Genomic DNA, 19,550 nt, shown 5'->3' with positions numbered 1-19,550 from the left:
TAGCAGCGCCAATGAGATAAAACAGTCCCAAAGCAATATCGTCCACAAATGTCCAATATGTAGATAGGAAGAAGCCTGAGGAAGTCCCAGATACCAGTGCTGGAGTCAGGAGCAATAAAACACCCAATAGTGATGACCAACCAAACTGCTTACCAGATTATTAAATAAATCAGGCGTGTAGCCATAGGATCCACACAGGAAAAACAGATGATGGCAAGGAAATTGAACCGGGACCTTAGGAACTCCCATAAACGGATACAAGTATAATGGTCGCCTCAAAAGATGGAGAGGGACAATAGTGTAGGCTGTACAACAAGGTTTATTGAACTAAAAGAGCAGTACTCACATTTTCTCAAAAGTGACAAGGCAAAATTCCAAATATCTTTAAAAGAACCGCGGTAATCCATAGCGTGCTGAACGTCTGCATCTGCGTCGCCTTACGCGTGTCGTCAAAGAGTTGACATCATCAGAGGCGGAGTTTGCAAAGACGTCAGCACGCATAAAAAGGTCTTGGCCGGAAATGAACAGAGCGGAAATGACCGCTAAATGCGTTCCATTTGGCCGGCTCCGCAAACCGGAAGCTCTCGGGATAGGCACACAGCGGTAAACCCTCAAGACTCCGGAAGAAGAGCCAAACCGTAATGGGACACCAATTATTGGCCACACAATACAAATGATGCATTACCATATATAATCAAATACATTGATAATGCAAATATATACATAAGAACTGACCAATGCGGCCGGCTCTGCAACCCGGAAATTCTCGGGATAGGCATACTACAGTAAGCAACCGAGACTCCGGGAGAAGAGCAGAACAGCAATGGTGCACAAATTAATAGCCGCACATTACGAATTATGTATTACCATATAAAATCAAATATTCCAGACATAAAAATAAGAATTGACCAATATGAGTGTTAAACCGGAAGTCCGAGGTCAGCAAGGACCGGATAATGGAGAACTGACATAGGGGACACCGGAAGTAGCACCGTCAATAACTGATAAAACCGTCAATAACTGATAAAACCATCAATAACTGATAAAACCATCAATAACTGATAAAACCATCAATAACTGATAAAACCATCAATAACTGATAAAATACACTAAAACCAACCCAGGGGATACCAAATCATGGCATCACCAAAAGATAAAATATTTCATTAAAAAATCACAATAAAAATGCCTTGAAGGGCAATATATTGCAATACAATGTAAATAATGTTACTCCGTTTGGCCAAAATCAATAATTAGCTATTGAATTGGGTGGATCCCCGGCCTCCCCGGCCTCTGTCTCTGGTGATAAGGAGGCCTCATGTTCTGGGTGTCAGTGATAAAGACTGGAAACCGAACATACCAGAGGAAGAACGATCGGCCGATTATCTGATGGTTTCTATGGCACTTTCCACATTCCGACTTTTCAGATGACAAAAACTGAAAGTTCCGACAGGAAAATATTTATAGTGAAAACGTTCGATCATCGCTTCCTGTGTGGAAATAATCGCAGAGAGAAATGCGCATCGTCCACCGATCGTCCTCCCCACCTTCTACTCCCTGTAACATGGGGGGGGGGGGGACATTAGCTCAGCGGCAAAGAACGATCGTCCACCCCACCTTCTACTCCCTGAGGGCAGAGCCATCCAATCCCACTACCTCAGGAAACACTCCGTCCTAGAAGGTCCAACCATCGCTCATCCAATCATCTCATTGTATGTATGAGGCCCCCCCACATCTGTGTCTTCTGACCCAGCCCCCCCACATCTGTGTCTTCTGACCCAGCCCCCCCACATCTGTGTCTTCTGACCCAGCCCCCCCCACATCTGTGTCTTCTGACCCAGCCCCCCCCACATCAGTGTCTTCTGACCCAGCCCCCCCCCACATCAGTGTCTTCTGACCCAGCCCCCCCCACATCTGTGTCTTCTGACCCAGCCCCCCCCACATCTGTGTCTTCTGACCCAGCCCCCCCCCCCACATCTGTGTCTGCTGACCCAGCCCCCCCCCACATCTGTGTCTTCTGACCCAGCCCCCCCCACATCTGTGTCTTCTGACCCAGCCCCCCCCACATCTGTGTCTTCTGACCCAGCCCCCCCCCCACATCTGTGTCTGCTGACCCAGCCCCCCCCCACATCTGTGTCTTCTGACCCAGCCCCCCCCACATCTGTGTCTTCTGACCCAGCCCCCCCCACATCTGTGTCTTCTGACCCAGCCCCCCCCCCCACATCTGTGTCTGCTGACCCAGCCCCCCCCCACATCTGTGTCTTCTGACCCAGCCCCCCCCACATCTGTGTCTTCTGACCCAGCCCCCCCCACATCAGTGTCTTCTGACCCAGCCCCCCCCACATCAGTGTCTTCTGACCCAGCCCCCCCCACATCAGTGTCTTCTGACCCAGCCCCCCCCCACATCTGTGTCTTCTGACCCAGCCCCCCCCCACATCTGTGTCTGCTGACCCAGCCCCCCCCCACATCTGTGTCTTCTGACCCAGCCCCCCCCACATCTGTGTCTTCTGACCCAGCCCCCCCCACATCTGTGTCTTCTGACCCAGCCCCCCCCCCCACATCTGTGTCTGCTGACCCAGCCCCCCCCCACATCTGTGTCTTCTGACCCAGCCCCCCCCACATCTGTGTCTTCTGACCCAGCCCCCCCCCCCACATCTGTGTCTTCTGACCCAGCCCCCCCCCCACATCTGTGTCTTCTGACCCAGCCCCCCCCCCACATCTGTGTCTGCTGACCCAGCCCCCCCCCCCACATCTGTGTCTGCTGACCCAGCCCCCCCCCCCACATCTGTGTCTTCTGACCCAGCCCCCCCCACATCTGTGTCTTCTGACCCAGCCCCCCCCACATCTGTGTCTTCTGACCCAGCCCCCCCCCACATCTGTGTCTGCTGACCCAGCCCCCTCCACATCTGTGTCTGCTGACCCAGCCCCCCCCCACATCTGTGTCTTCTGACCCAGCCCCCCCCCCACATCTGTGTCTTCTGACCCAGCCCCCCCCACATCTGTGTCTTCTGACCCAGCCCCCCCCACATCTGTGTCTTCTGACCCAGCCCCCCCCCACATCTGTGTCTTCTGACCCAGCCCCCCCCACATCTGTGTCTTCTGACCCAGCCCCCCCCCACATCTGTGTCTTCTGACCCAGCCCCCCCCACATCTGTGTCTTCTGACCCAGCCCCCCCCACATCTGTGTCTTCTGACCCAGCCCCCCCCACATCTGTGTCTTCTGACCCAGCCCCCCCCCACATCTGTGTCTGCTGACCCAGCCCCCCCCCCCACATCTGTGTCTGCTGACCCAGCCCCCCCCCCACATCTGTGTCTTCTGACCCAGCCCCCCCCACATCTGTGTCTTCTGACCCAGCCCCCCCCCACATCTGTGTCTGCTGACCCAGCCCCCCCCCACATCTGTGTCTGCTGACCCAGCCCCCCCCCACATCTGTGTCTTCTGACCCAGTCCCCCCCCCACATCTGTGTCTTCTGACCCAGCCCCCCCCACATCTGTGTCTTCTGACCCAGCCCCCCCCACATCTGTGTCTTCTGACCCAGCCCCCCCCCCACATCTGTGTCTGCTGACCCAGCCCCCCCCCCACATCTGTGTCTGCTGACCCAGCCCCCCCCCCACATCTGTGTCTTCTGACCCAGCCCCCCCCCCCACATCTGTGTCTGCTGACCCAGCCCCCCCCCCACATCTGTGTCTGCTGACCCAGCCCCCCCCCCACATCTGTGTCTGCTGACCCAGCCCCCCCCCACATCTGTGTCTGCTGACCCAGCCCCCCCACATCTGTGTCTGCTGACCCAGCCCCCCCCCCCACATCTGTGTCTTCTGACCCAGCCCCCCCCCACATCTGTGTCTTCTGACCCAGCCCCCCCCCACATCTGTGTCTGCTGACCCAGCCCCCCCCCCCACATCTGTGTCTTCTGACCCAGCCCCCCCCCACATCTGTGTCTTCTGACCCAGCCCCCCCCACATCTGTGTCTTCTGACCCAGCCCCCCCCCACATCTGTGTCTGCTGACCCAGCCCCCCCCCACATCTGTGTCTGCTGACCCAGCCCCCCCCCAAATCTGTGTCTTCTGACCCAGCCCCCCCCCCCCACATCTGTGTCTTCTGACCCAGCCCCCCCCCACATCTGTGTCTGCTGACCCAGCCCCCCCCCCACATCTGTGTCTTCTGACCCAGCCCCCCCCACATCTGTGTCTGCTGACCCAGCCCCCCCCCCACATCTGTGTCTGCTGACCCAGCCCCCCCCCCCCCCCCACATCTGTGTCTTCTGACCCAGCCCCCCCCCACATCTGTGTCTGCTGACCCAGCCCCCCCCCCACATCTGTGTCTGCTGACCCAGCCCCCCCCCACATCTGTGTCTGCTGACCCAGCCCCCCCCCACATCTGTGTCTGCTAACCCAGCCCCCCCCCCCCACATCTGTGTCTGCTGACCCAGCCCCCCCCCCACATCTGTGTCTGCTGACCCAGCCCCCCCCCCACATCTGTGTCTGCTGACCCAGCCCCCCCCCACATCTGTGTCTTCTGACCCAGCCCCCCCCCACATCTGTGTCTGCTGACCCAGCCCCCCCCCCACATCTGTGTCTGCTGAGCCAGCCCCCCCCCACATCTGTGTCTTCTGACCCAGCCCCCCCCACATCTGTGTCTGCTGACCCAGCCCCCCCCACATCTGTGTCTGCTGACTCAGCCCCCCCCCACTTCTGTGTCTTCTGACCCAGCCCCCCCCCCCACATCTGTGTCTGCTGACCCAGCCCCCCCCACATCTGTGTCTGCTGAGCCAGCCCCCCCCCCACATCTGTGTCTTCTGACCCAGCCCCCCCCACATCTGTGTCTGCTGACCCAGCCCCCCCCACATCTGAGTCTGCTGACCCAGCCCCCCCCCCCACTTCTGTGTCTTCTGACCCAGCCCCCCCCCCACATCTGTGTCTTCTGACCCAGCCCCCCCCCCCCCACATCTGTGTCTTCTGACCCAGCCCCCCCCCATCTGTGTCTTCTGACCCAGCCCCCCCCATCTGTGTCTGCTGACCCAGCCCCCCCCCCCACATCTGTGTCTTCTGACCCAGCCCCCCCCCCCACATCTGTGTCTTCTGACCCAGCCCCCCCCCCACATCTGTGTCTGCTGACCCAGCCCCCCCCCACATCTGTGTCTGCTGACCCAGCCCCCCCCCACATCTGTGTCTTCTGACCCAGCCCCCCCCACATCTGTGTCTGCTGACCCAGCCCCCCCCCCACATCTGTGTCTGCTGACCCAGCCCCCCCCCACATCTGTGTCTGCTGACCCAGCCCCCCCCCCCACATCTGTGTCTGCTGACCCAGCCCCCCCCCCCCCACATCTGTGTCTGCTGACCCAGCCCCCCCCCCCACATCTGTCTGCTGACCCAGCCCCCCCCCACATCTGTGTCTGCTGACCCAGCCCCCCCCACATCTGTGTCTGCTGACCCAGCCCCCCCCACATCTGTGTCTTCTGACCCAGCCCCCCCCCACATCTGTGTCTTCTGACCCAGCCCCCCCCCACATCTGTGTCTGCTGAGCCAGCCCCCCCCCCCACATCTGTGTCTTCTGACCCAGCCCCCCCCCCCACATCTGTGTCTTCTGACCCAGCCCCCCCCCACATCTGTGTCTTCTGACCCAGCCCCCCCACATCTGTGTCTGCTGACCCAGCCCCCCCCCCACATCTGTGTCTGCTGACCCAGCCCCCCCCCACATCTGTGTCTTCTGACCCAGCCCCCCCCCCACATCTGTGTCTTCTGACCCAGCCCCCCCCATCTGTGTCTGCTGACCCAGCCCCCCCCATCTGTGTCTGCTGACCCAGCCCCCCCACATCTGTGTCTGCTGAGCCAGCCCCCCCACATCTGTGTCTTCTGACCCAGCCCCCCCCACATCTGTGTCTGCTGACCCAGCCCCCCCCACTTCTGTGTCTTCTGACCCAGCCCCCCCCCACATCTGTGTCTTCTGACCCAGCCCCCCCCCCACATCTGTGTCTTCTGACCCAGCCCCCCCCCCACATCTGTGTCTTCTGACCCAGCCCCCCCCCCACATCTGTGTCTGCTGACCCAGCCCCCCCCCCCACTTCTGTGTCTTCTGACCCAGCCCCCCCCCACATCTGTGTCTTCTGACCCAGCCCCCCCCCCACATCTGTGTCTTCTGACCCAGCCCCCCCCCACATCTGTGTCTTCTGACCCAGCCCCCCCCACATCTGTGTCTGCTGAGCCAGCCCCCCCATCTGTTTCTGCTGACCCAGCCCCCCCCACATCTGTGTCTGCTGACCCCGCCCCCCCACTTCTGTTTCTGCTGACCCAGCCCCCCCACATCTGTGTCTGCTGACCCAGCCCCCCCCCACATCTGTGTCTGCTGACCCAGCCCCCCCCACATCTGTGTCTGCTGACCCAGCCCCCCCCACATCTGTGTCTTCTGACCCAGCCCCCCCCCACATCTGTGTCTGCTGACCCAGCCCCCCCCACATCTGTGTCTGCTGACCCAGCCCCCCCCCCACATCTGTGTCTGCTGACCCAGCCCCCCCCCCCACATCTGTGTCTGCTGACCCAGCCCCCCCCACATCTGTGTCTGCTGACCCAGCCCCCCCCACATCTGTGTCTGCTGACCCAGCCCCCCCCCACATCTGTGTCTTCTGACCCAGCCCCCCCCACATCTGTGTCTTCTGACCCAGCCCCCCCCCACATCTGTGTCTGCTGACCCAGCCCCCCCCACATCTGTGTCTGCTGAGCCAGCCCCCCCCCCCCACATCTGTGTCTTCTGACCCAGCCCCCCCCCACATCTGTGTCTTCTGACCCAGCCCCCCCCCCACATCTGTGTCTGCTGACCCAGCCCCCCCCACATCTGTCTGCTGACCCAGCCCCCCCCACTTCTGTGTCTTCTGACCCAGCCCCCCCCCACATCTGTGTCTTCTGACCCAGCCCCCCCCCACATCTGTGTCTTCTGACCCAGCCCCCCCCCACATCTGTGTCTGCTGACCCAGCCCCCCCCACATCTGTGTCTGCTGAGCCAGCCCCCCCCCACATCTGTGTCTTCTGACCCAGCCCCCCCCACATCTGTGTCTGCTGACCCAGCCCCCCCCCCACTTCTGTGTCTTCTGACCCAGCCCCCCCCCCACATCTGTGTCTTCTGACCCAGCCCCCCCCCACATCTGTGTCTTCTGACCCAGCCCCCCCCCCCACAATCTGTGTCTGCTGACCCAGCCCCCCACTTCTGTGTCTTCTGACCCAGCCCCCCCCCACATCTGTGTCTTCTGACCCAGCCCCCCCCCACATCTGTGTCTGCTGAGCCAGCCCCCCCATCTGTTTCTGCTGACCCAGCCCCCCCCACATCTGTGTCTGCTGACCCCGCCCCCCCACTTCTGTTTCTGCTGACCCAGCCCCCCCACATCTGTGTCTGCTGACCCAGCCCCCCCCACATCTGTGTCTGCTGACCCAGCCCCCCCACATCTGTGTCTGCTGACCCAGCCCCCCCCCCCACATCTGTGTCTTCTGACCCAGCCCCCCCCCCACATCTGTGTCTGCTGACCCAGCCCCCCCCCCCCCACATCTGTGTCTTCTGACCCAGCCCCCCCACATCTGTGTCTGCTGACCCAGCCCCCCCCCCCACATCTGTGTCTGCTGACCCAGCCCCCCCCACATCTGTGTCTGCTGACCCAGCCCCCCCCCCACATCTGTGTCTTCTGACCCAGCCCCCCCCCCCACATCTGTTTCTGCTGACCCAGCCCCCCCCCCACATCTGTGTCTGCTGACCCCGCCCCCCCACTTCTGTTTCTGCTGACCCAGCCCCCCCACATCTGTGTCTGCTGACCCAGCCCCCCCCCCCACATCTGTGTCTGCTGACCCAGCCCCCCCCCACATCTGTGTCTGCTGACCCAGCCCCCCCCCCCACATCTGTGTCTTCTGACCCAGCCCCCCCCCCCCCACATCTGTGTCTGCTGATCCAGCCCCCCCCCCACATCTGTGTCTGCTGACCCAGCCCCCCCCCCACATCTGTGTCTTCTGACCCAGCCCCCCCCCACATCTGTGTCTGCTGACCCAGCCCCCCCCACATCTGTGTCTGCTGACCCAGCCCCCCCCACTTCTGTGTCTTCTGACCCAGCCCCCCCCCACATCTGTGTCTTCTGACCCAGCCCCCCCCCCACATCTGTGTCTTCTGACCCAGCCCCCCCCATCTGTGTCTTCTGACCCAGCCCCCCCCCATCTGTGTCTGCTGACCCAGCCCCCCCCACATCTGTGTCTGCTGACCCAGCCCCCCCCACATCTGTGTCTGCTGACCCAGCCCCCCCCCCCCACATCTGTGTCTGCTGACCCAGCCCCCCCCCCACATCTGTGTCTGCTGACCCAGCCCCCCCCCACATCTGTGTCTGCTGACCCAGCCCCCCCCCCACATCTGTGTCTTCTGACCCAGCCCCCCCCCACATCTGTGTCTTCTGACCCAGCCCCCCCCACATCTGTGTCTGCTGAGCCAGCCCCCCCCCCACATCTGTGTCTTCTGACCCAGCCCCCCCCCCACATCTGTGTCTTCTGACCCAGCCCCCCCACATCTGTGTCTGCTGACCCTGCCCCCCCCACATCTGTGTCTGCTGACCCAGCCCCCCCCCCACTTCTGTGTCTTCTGACCCAGCCCCCCCCCACATCTGTGTCTTCTGACCCAGCCCCCCCCCCCACATCTGTGTCTTCTGAGCCAGCCCCCCCCCCATCTGTGTCTGCTGACCCAGCCCCCCCCCACATCTGTGTCTGCTGAGCCAGCCCCCCCACATCTGTGTCTTCTGACCCAGCCCCCCCCCACATCTGTGTCTGCTGACCCAGCCCCCCCCCACTTCTGTGTCTTCTGACCCAGCCCCCCCCCCACATCTGTGTCTTCTGACCCAGCCCCCCCCCCCCACATCTGTGTCTTCTGACCCAGCCCCCCCCCACATCTGTGTCTGCTGACCCAGCCCCCCCCACTTCTGTGTCTTCTGACCCAGCCCCCCCCCACATCTGTGTCTTCTGACCCAGCCCCCCCCCACATCTGTGTCTTCTGACCCAGCCCCCCCCCACATCTGTGTCTGCTGACCCAGCCCCCCCCCCCCACATCTGTGTCTGCTGACCCAGCCCCCCCCACTTCTGTGTCTTCTGACCCAGCCCCCCCCCCCACATCTGTGTCTTCTGACCCAGCCCCCCCACATCTGTGTCTGCTGACCCAGCCCCCCCCCACATCTGTGTCTTCTGACCCAGCCCCCCCCCACATCTGTGTCTTCTGACCCAGCCCCCCCCCACATCTGTGTCTGCTGAGCCAGCCCCCCCCACATCTGTGTCTTCTGACCCAGCCCCCCCCCCCACATCTGTGTCTGCTGACCCAGCCCCCCCCACTTCTGTGTCTTCTGACCCAGCCCCCCCCCCCACATCTGTGTCTTCTGACCCAGCCCCCCCACATCTGTGTCTGCTGACCCAGCCCCCCCCCACATCTGTGTCTTCTGACCCAGCCCCCCATCTGTGTCTTCTGACCCAGCCCCCCCCCACATCTGTGTCTGCTGAGCCAGCCCCCCCATCTGTTTCTGCTGACCCAGCCCCCCCACATCTGTGTCTGCTGACCCCGCCCCCCCACTTCTGTTTCTGCTGACCCAGCCCCCCCACATCTGTGTCTGCTTACCCAGCCCCCCCCCCCACATCTGTGTCTTCTGACCCAGCCCCCCCCCCCCACATCTGTGTCTGCTGATCCAGCCCCCCCCCCACATCTGTGTCTGCTGACCCAGCCCCCCCCCCACATCTGTGTCTGCTGAGCCAGCCCCCCCACATCTGTGTCTTCTGACCCAGCCCCCCCCACATCTGTGTCTTCTGACCCAGCCCCCCCCCACATCTGTGTCTTCTGACCCAGCCCCCCCCCACATCTGTGTCTGCTGACCCAGCCCCCCCCCCCACATCTGTGTCTGCTGACCCAGCCCCCCCCACTTCTGTGTCTTCTGACCCAGCCCCCCCCCCACATCTGTGTCTTCTGACCCAGCCCCCCCCCCACATCTGTGTCTGCTGACCCAGCCCCCCCCACATCTGTGTTTGCTGAGCCAGCCCCCCCCACATCTGTGTCTTCTGACCCAGCCCCCCCCCCACATCTGTGTCTGCTGACCCAGCCCCCCCCCCACTTCTGTGTCTTCTGACCCAGCCCCCCCCCCCACATCTGTGTCTTCTGACCCAGCCCCCCCACATCTGTGTCTGCTGACCCAGCCCCCCCCCACATCTGTGTCTTCTGACCCAGCCCCCCCCACATCTGTGTCTTCTGACCCAGCCCCCCCCACATCTGTGTCTGCTGAGCCAGCCCCCCCATCTGTTTCTGCTGACCCAGCCCCCCCACATCTGTGTCTGCTGACCCCGCCCCCCCACTTCTGTTTCTGCTGACCCAGCCCCCCCACATCTGTGTCTGCTGACCCAGCCCCCCCACATCTGTGTCTGCTGACCCCGCCCCCCCACTTCTGTTTCTGCTGACCCAGCCCCCCCCCCACATCTGTCTGCTGACCCAGCCCCCCCCACTTCTGTGTCTTCTGACCCAGCCCCCCCCACATCTGTGTCTTCTGACCCAGCCCCCCCACATCTGTGTCTGCTGAGCCAGCCCCCCCACATCTGTGTCTGCTGACCCAGCCCCCCCACATCTGTGTCTGCTGACCCCGCCCCCCCACTTCTGTTTCTGCTGACCCAGCCCCCCCCCACATCTGTGTCTGCTGACTCAGCCCCCCCCCACATCTGTGTCTGCTGACCCAGCCCCCCCCCCACTTCTGGGTCTGCTGACTCAGCCCCCCCACATCTGTGTCTGCTGACCCCGCCCCCCCCCCACATCTGTGTCTGCTGACTCAGCCCCCCCACATCTGTGTCTGCTGACCCCGCCCCCCCCCCCCCACATCTGTGTCTGCTGACCCCGCCCCCCCACATCTGTGTCTGCTGAACCCGCCCCCCCACTTCTGTGTCTGCTGACTCAGCCCCCCCCCCACATCTGTGTTTGCTGACCCAGCCCCCCCACATCTGTGTCTGCTGACCCAGCTCCCCCCCACATCTGTGTCTGCTGACCCAGCTCCCCCCCACATCTGTGTCTGCTGTCTTAGCCCCCCCCCCCGCATCTGTGTCTGCTGACTCAGCTTTCCCCCCCATCACCCCCCCCCCCCCCTTTCTCCTCCACTGCTGACTCCCCCCTGTATGTAGAGCAGTGTCACTGTCAAATTTGGGTTTAGTTTTATTTTAGTGGAATATTTGGGGTTTGGTTACATTGTAACGCATTATTGAAGGATTTCTCATTCCATCCTCAGGGAGTAACAATGTAACAATGTGATTATTCCCGCTATTATTTTTATACGCGATTTATAAAGCGCAGACATTCCGCGTACAATGCGCCATTACAGACAGACTGACCGCCGTCATACGGAACGTCTATAAATAAAGTTTTATTAAAAGAAAATATTGCTTTTTGTCAAACAGAAAAAAAAAAAAAAAACTGTCACCTCCATTGGCTGTGATGTCATCGCACCGATTACCGCCATGAAATAGGAAAATCCTTTACTTCATTCTTTCAGCAGCTCATCAGACGCCCCCTACTGATCCCTATGAGGAAGTGCGGAGTTCCTTTTCACTTCAAATTCCCATTTATTTTTAGTAAAATTTTCATCCATGAAATTAGCAAGGGGGGGGAGGGGGAGCAGACAAAGGGGGGAGGGGGGTCAGTATCCCAGATATTTTCATCCTGGAATTGTAAGAATGTAATTCCTGATCCTGAATCAGGAGGACAGAAATGATCCCTACACCTTCCATGTGATCACCGATGATCCCTACACCCTCCATGTGATCACCGATGATCCCTACACCCTCCATGTGATCACCGATGATCCCTACACCCTCCATGTGATCACCAATGATCCCTACACCTTCCATGTGACGATATCTGATCACAGATGATCCCTACACCCTCCATGTGACAATATCTGATCACTGGTGATCCCTACACCCTCCATGTGACAATATCTGATCACTGGTGATCCCTACACCTTCCATGTGACAATATCTGATCACCGATGATCCCTACACCTTCCATGTGACGATATCTGATCACAGATGATCCCTACACCCTCCATGTGACAATATCTGATCACTGGTGATCCCTACACCTTCCATGTGACAATATCTGATCACCGATGATCCCTACACCTTCCATGTGACGATATCTGATCACTGGTGATCCCTACACCTTCCATGTGACAATATCTGATCACTGGTGATCCCTAAACCTTCCATGTGACAATATCTGATCATTGATGATCCCTACACCCTCCATGTGACAATATCTGATCACCGATGATCCCTACACCTTCCATGTGACGATATCTGATCACTGGTGATCCCTACACCTTCCATGTGACAATATCTGATCACTGGTGATCCCTAAACCTTCCATGTGACAATATCTGATCATTGATGATCCCTACACCCTCCATGTGACAATATCTGATCACCGATGATCCCTACACCCTCCATGTGACAATATCTGATCACCGCTGATCCCTACACCTTCCATGTGACAATATCTGATCACCGATGATCCCTACACCCTCCATGTGACAATATCTGATCACCGCTGATCCCTACACCTTCCATGTGACAATATCTGATCACCGCTGATCCCTACACCTTCCATGTGACAATATCTGATCACCGATGATCCCTACACCCTCCATGTGACAATATCTGATCACCGATGATCCCTACACCCTCCATGTGACAATATCTGATCACCGATGATCCCTACACCTTCCATGTGACAATATCTGATCACCGATGATCCCTACACCTTCCATGTGACAATATCTGATCACCGATGATCCCTACACCTTCCATGTGACAATATCTGATCACCGATGATCCCTACACCCTCCATGTGACAATATCTGATCACCGATGATCCCTACACCCTCCATGTGACAATATCTGATCACCGATGATCCCTACACCTTCCATGTGACAATATCTGATCACCGCTGATCCCTACACCTTCCATGTGACAATATCTGATCCCTGATGATCCCTACACCTTCCATGTGACAATATCTGATCACCGATGATCCCTACACCCTCCATGTGACAATATCTGATCCCTGGTGATCCCTACACCCTGCATGTGACAATATCTGATCACCGATGATCCCTACACCTTCCATGTGATCATATCTGATCCCTGGTGATCCCTACACCCTCCATGTGACAATATCTGATCACTGGTGATCCCTACACCTTCCATGTGACAATATCTGATCACTGGTGATCCCTACACCTTCCATGTGACAATATCTGATCACCGATGATCCCTACACCTTCCATGTGACGATATCTGATCACAGATGATCCCTACACCCTCCATGTGACAATATCTGATCACTGGTGATCCCTACACCTTCCATGTGACAATATCTGATCACCGATGATCCCTACACCTTCCATGTGACGATATCTGATCACTGGTGATCCCTACACCTTCCATGTGACAATATCTGATCATTGATGATCCCTACACCCTCCATGTGACAATATCTGATCACCGCTGATCCCTACACCTTCCATGTGACAATATCTGATCACCGATGATCCCTACACCCTCCATGTGACAATATCTGATCACCGCTGATCCCTACACCTTCCATGTGACAATATCTGATCACCGCTGATCCCTACACCTTCCATGTGACAATATCTGATCACCGATGATCCCTACACCCTCCATGTGACAATATCTGATCACCGATGATCCCTACACCCTCCATGTGACAATATCTGATCACCGATGATCCCTACACCTTCCATGTGACAATATCTGATCACCGATGATCCCTACACCTTCCATGTGACAATATCTGATCACCGATGATCCCTACACCTTCCATGTGACAATATCTGATCACCGATGATCCCTACACCCTCCATGTGACAATATCTGATCACCGATGATCCCTACACCCTCCATGTGACAATATCTGATCACCGATGATCCCTACACCTTCCATGTGACAATATCTGATCACCGCTGATCCCTACACCTTCCATGTGACAATATCTGATCCCTGATGATCCCTACACCTTCCATGTGACAATATCTGATCACCGATGATCCCTACACCCTCCATGTGACAATATCTGATCCCTGGTGATCCCTACACCCTGCATGTGACAATATCTGATCACCGATGATCCCTACACCTTCCATGTGATCATATCTGATCCCTGGTGATCCGTACACCCTCCATGTGACAATATCTGATCACTGGTGATCCCTACACCTTCCATGTGACAATATCTGATCACTGGTGATCCCTACACCTTCCATGTGACAATATCTGATCACCGATGATCCCTACACCTTCCATGTGACAATATCTGATCACTGGTGATCCCTACACCTTCCATGTGACAATATCTGATCACTGGTGATCCCTACACCTTCCATGTGACAATATCTGATCACCGATGATCCCTACACCCTCCATGTGACAATATCTGATCACTGGTGATCCCTACACCTTCCATGTGACGATATCTGATCACAGATGATCCCTACACCCTCCATGTGACAATATCTGATCACTGGTGATCCCTACACCCTCCATGTGACAATATCTGATCACCGATGATCCCTACACCTTCCATGTGACAATATCTGATCACTGGTGATCCCTACACCTTCCATGTGACAATATCTGATCACCGCTGATCCCTACACCTTCCATGTGACAATATCTGATCACCGATGATCCCTACACCCTCCATGTGACAATATCTGATCACTGGTGATCCCTACACCTTCCATGTGACAATATCTGATCCCTGGTGATCCCTACACCCTGCATGTGTAGATGGATGACCAACAGGACCACCTCAGGATTTCCCCTCCGGAGATACAACTGATGAAGCTCCCCTGGAGGAAATCTGCGGAATATCGATCAGTAATTTGGATTCTTCCAGGGTCCAGACCCCCTAAGCACAATCCGTGCCAAGAACCCCACTCAGACAGGCTGCCATCCGGGGGGACCACCGTCAGGTACCGGGGAAGGAAGATTTTCCTTGTCGAAGCGCCGGAGAGTGAAGCCACCGAATCAGAGACCCTCTCCTACCCCGGCTCTACAGGATCAGATTGTCTGGACTGTGGATTCTTCCCCTACATGGCAAGAATCTCTGATGAGGAACTCTGCAAACGGAACCACCCTGAAGGTAGACATCAGGCCCAGCACCCGCATTCCAGTCCTGAAAGACGACCGACTGCTGGACAATAGGAGCCGATTTGGTCCTGCAGATTTTGGAGCTTGTCCCATGGGAGGAACACCTTGGCTGAGGCCGAGTCCAGAGCAGACCCAGATATCCCAACTAGGTGGACAGAACCAGAGCCAATACCTGGAAATTTCCAACCTATCTCCTGGATGTCCTTTAGAGCAGTCAGAGAGACTCTGCTTGCAGAAGAAGATCATCCAGGTACTCCGGTACCACAATCCCCCGCTGGCGCAACAATGCCAACACTTTGTGAAGACCTCTTGATAATGGTCCTCACCCACGGCAAGCGGAGGAGGGGTGGATGACCGACATACATCGGAATATGAAGGTAAGCGCCCTTGATATCGGTGAAGGCCAGAAGATCCCCTGATGTAGGGATGCCACCAGCGTATGAATGAACTCCATTTGGAAAATCTGTTCCCCCACAAGCGGTTTCAGAGCTTTGAGGTCCAATATTGGAGGAACCTCACTTTCCTTCCTGGGACCTGGAAACCCATGAAAAAACTGAGACCGGAACAATCACCCCAAGTCTTACATCGCCCCGGAGAGACCTGGCAGGTGGTCTGGGGGTAAACGCAGGAGGAAGGAAAGAACTTCTCTAGAGGATGAGACTGAAACTCCATCTTATAGTTCTGACCGAAGCAGCTCAGGGACCGACCTGTCCTGAATCAGAGACGTCCAGAAGGTCCGGCTCTCAGCTTACCAGACCAGGATCTATTGGAACCTCTGGAGGAGGTCCTTACAGGCTCAGATCCCTTGTCTTAGGGAGGATCCGAACAGGTGACCCCCCCAAAGGGAAGATCAGATAAAGCCTTCTTGGAAGTCTGGTCCCTGGACCAGCATTTCAGCCATAGCCTGTGCCGAAGGAGCACTGCTGTCCACGGACAGCCTAGAGACGTAAGCCCCGTACACACGCACCGATGATCGGCTGACCGATCGGCCAACTTTTGTCCAGGGCTGTCCTGTCTGTTGAAAACTGCAAAAGACTGCACAGGAATTTTGTCAGCCAACAACAGCCGACTGCAGAAGTGATGTCATGTGAGGGTTAACTTTCCCTGTCTTTTTTCTTCTCTGAGCATGCCCAGTCTTGCTAATCTGCTGTCTGTCGGCCGAATTCTGTACTGACTGGCGAACAATCGGCCGTTCTGGTGACGGCCAACAAAAATTTTAATGCCTGCAGGACAGATTCTATTCGGCCGAAAATGCGCTGTCGGCTGTCGGAAGCATCATACTAAAAAGCCGACAATCGGCCGATCTGTCGTCGGCCGAATATTTACGGCCGACAATCGGTACGTGTGTACGGGGCTTAAAACACCGTACACACGCACAGATTGTAAATTGTCGGCCAACGTCCGATCAGCCGATTGTCGGCTTGTTAGTATGATGCTTCCAACAACCAACTGCGAATTTTCGGGCGAAAAAAATCTGTTGTGCAGGCTATAAAATTTTTGTTGGCCGTCACCAGAACGGCCGATTGTTCGCCAGTCAGTACAGAATTCGGTAGACAAAAATCAGATGAGCAAGACTGGGCATGCTCAGAGAAGAAAAAAGACACGGAAAGTCAACCATCACATGACATCACTTCTGTAGTAGATTTTTGTTGGCCAAGTCTAAAGCACATTTCAACCAACAAACACTGGACAAAAGTTGGCCGATCAGTTGGCCAACAATCTGTGCGTGTGTACGGGGCTTAAGGGAACCGCATCCAGAGAGACATCACCGACTAACTGCAACCCCTGGACCAACTGCCGACAAGGCAGGGAGAAGCGGTTCCCTCTCCAGATCCTGGCGCAGAGGCTTTGCCCACTCTGTTAAAGTCTGGGACACCAATGCTATGGTGAACCCGGCTCTAAGGACCGATCCGGTCACAGTGAACGAGGCGGAACAAAGTCTGGGACACCAATGCTATGGTGAACCCGGCTCTAAGGACCGATCCGGTCACAGTGAACGAGGCGGAACAAAGTCTGGGACACCAATGCTATGGTGAACCCGGCTCTAAGGACCGATCCGGTCACAGTGAACGAGGCGGTACAAAGTCTGGGACACCAATGCTATGGTGAACCCGGCTCTAAGGACCGATCCGGTCACAGTGAACGAGGCGGAACAAAGTCTGGGCTCTCCTGTCAAAAGGATCTTTTAACCACCGACCGCTCACATTGAGGATACTGCGACAAAGTGTCTCCTTATCATCCAGCGACGTAGACCTCCGTCACTGGACAACGCCCCCTCTGTATTCAGACACAGCGGGAGTCGGGCCAGGGGAGGAGAGGCAGTGATCACCGCCGCTCTTCCCCGATCGTCGGGGATCGAGTGAGGAAATCTGTCCACTTGTGTAAACAAAGCAGGCGGATCTTCTCTGTGACAGGCAGGGACAGATCACAGGATTCAGCATAGCTCAACCTGCGATCTGTGTCACACAATCCCCTCCCCCCACACACGTCACACAATCCCCTCCCCCCACACACGTCACACAATCCCCTCCCCCCACACACGTCACACAATCCCCTTCCCCCACACACGTCAGTAAGCATGAGGCATACATTTAACCCCTTGATCACCAATAAATTTAACCCCTTCCCTGCCAGTATCATTAGTACAGTGACAGTGCATATTTATAGCACTGATTACTGTAGTGATGTTACTGGTAACCCCAAAAGTGTCAAAATGTCAGTTAGGGGTCCGATGTCCCGCAAAAAATCGCAGATCACCGCCATTACTAGTAAAAAAAAAAAATAAACAATAAAAATGTCAAATCTTTCCCGTAGTTAGTAAACGCAATAACTTTTGCGTAAACCATTTAAAATACGCTTATTGTGATTTTTTTTACCAAACATAGGTAGCAGAAAACAAAATTGACCTAAAATGTTGAAAAATTTTAATTTGTGAATCTTTTTTAGGAATATTATATATCAGAATGTAAAAAATATTTCTTTTTTTTTTCCAAAAAAAAAAAAAAAAAAAAATCGCAGAGGTGATGAAATCCCACCAAAAGAAAGCTCTGTTTGTGGGAAATAAAGGACGTAAATTTCATTTGGGTGCAGCGTCGCACAACCGCACAATTGTCCATTAAATTCACGCAGTGCCGAATCGTAAAATATGGCCTGGTCAGGAAGGGGGTAAAATCTTCCGGTCTTAAAGCGGTTACAAAATCGGCTGATTGAGGATTTTTTTGTCAGACATGGAGCTAAATACATTTTGCCTTAGAAATATGACAAAAATTGAATATATTGGATATTTTTTAACTGTCAAAGTAGAAAATGTCCATTTTTTCGCAAACTTTTCGCTCTTTTTTTATTAATATCGCAAAAAGTAAAAATCGCACAGGTGATCAAATACCACCAAAAGAAAGCTCTGTTTGTGGGAAATAAAGGACGGAAATTTCATTTGGGTACGGCGTCGCACGACCGCGCAATTGTCAGGTAAAGTCGCGCAGTGCCAAGTTGCAAAAAGTGGCCCAGACGTAAAGCAGGAAAATCCTCCGGTGGTGAAGGGGTTAAAGACCAGAGGCTCCTCCTCCAGAAATAGGGGGAATTCATTCAGCCCGGAGACCTGGGAGTCCCCCCTCCCCCCACCCCAGAGGTGGAACTGCCCAGTTATTCATCAGAGGCTCCTCATGGGATTCCGTCTATCGAAGCGCTTCGGCACCGCCATAGCATTCAGGACTCCACTGACTGAATTTTGTCGCAGTAGGCGGGGAAAACTTTGCCACTTTAGAGGATCTGCGGACCGAGGGGACCGTCACCTCTAAGCAGCAGCTTCCCCCCCCCCCCCATGTTTAGAGTTTCCCGCACCGATACAATCCGTGCATCCTCCACTCATCCTCACTATCAGAGCACTCGAAGTGCGTGGACACAGGGGGGTCACTATGTACTAAGCTCACCCTGAAAACATAGCGAGAAGGGGGGGCCACCAACCTCAGTCCCGCAAGGAGACGCCGGCCTATGGTCCACAAAAAGACCCCCTATTAGACCCCGCAAAAAATCAAGAGGGTGTCCCTCCATAGAGGACCTAATAGGACAGAGCGCCCTTGGGGGGGGGAGGGGCACGCGCCGTGACGTGGACACGCAGGCAGAGTACCCTCACCCCACACAATAATGGCGGCTACTCTGTCACTAAAAAATGAAGCGCCCCAATGGCGCCACCTACATAGTTGCCAACATTTAAAAAAAAATTCCAGGGACACTTTGCAGCACAGCTATTACTTACCACACCCACTTCCCCGAAGCTCCGCCCACTCTGCATAATTAATCTCCGCCCACTCTGCATAATTAATCCCGCCTACTTATCAGATTAT

The 19,550-nt window shown here is 56.3% G+C and overlaps 1 protein-coding gene across 1 annotated transcript in view; it reads left to right on the top strand.

Moving 5' to 3' along the window:
- Positions 1 to 535: 535 nt before the first annotated feature.
- The window catches only part of LOC309552483 (MOB kinase activator 1A), a gene marked incomplete at its 5' end in the record, with an annotated part of 98,848 nt that continues 79,833 nt past the window's right edge, over positions 536 to 19,550 (top strand). Inside the window, one exon of the mRNA XM_082253452.1 lies at positions 536 to 603. Within this exon, the coding sequence (XP_082109578.1) occupies positions 536 to 603 (68 nt within the window). The remainder of the gene's footprint in view (positions 604 to 19,550) is intronic.

Source organism: Pelophylax lessonae (assembly GCF_965119305.1).
Source record: "Pelophylax lessonae genome assembly, chromosome: 4".
NCBI classification, from domain to species: Eukaryota; Metazoa; Chordata; class Amphibia; order Anura; family Ranidae; genus Pelophylax; species Pelophylax lessonae.
Note: the sequence above shows the minus strand (reverse complement) of the source record. Positions and strands in the feature narration are given on the sequence as shown.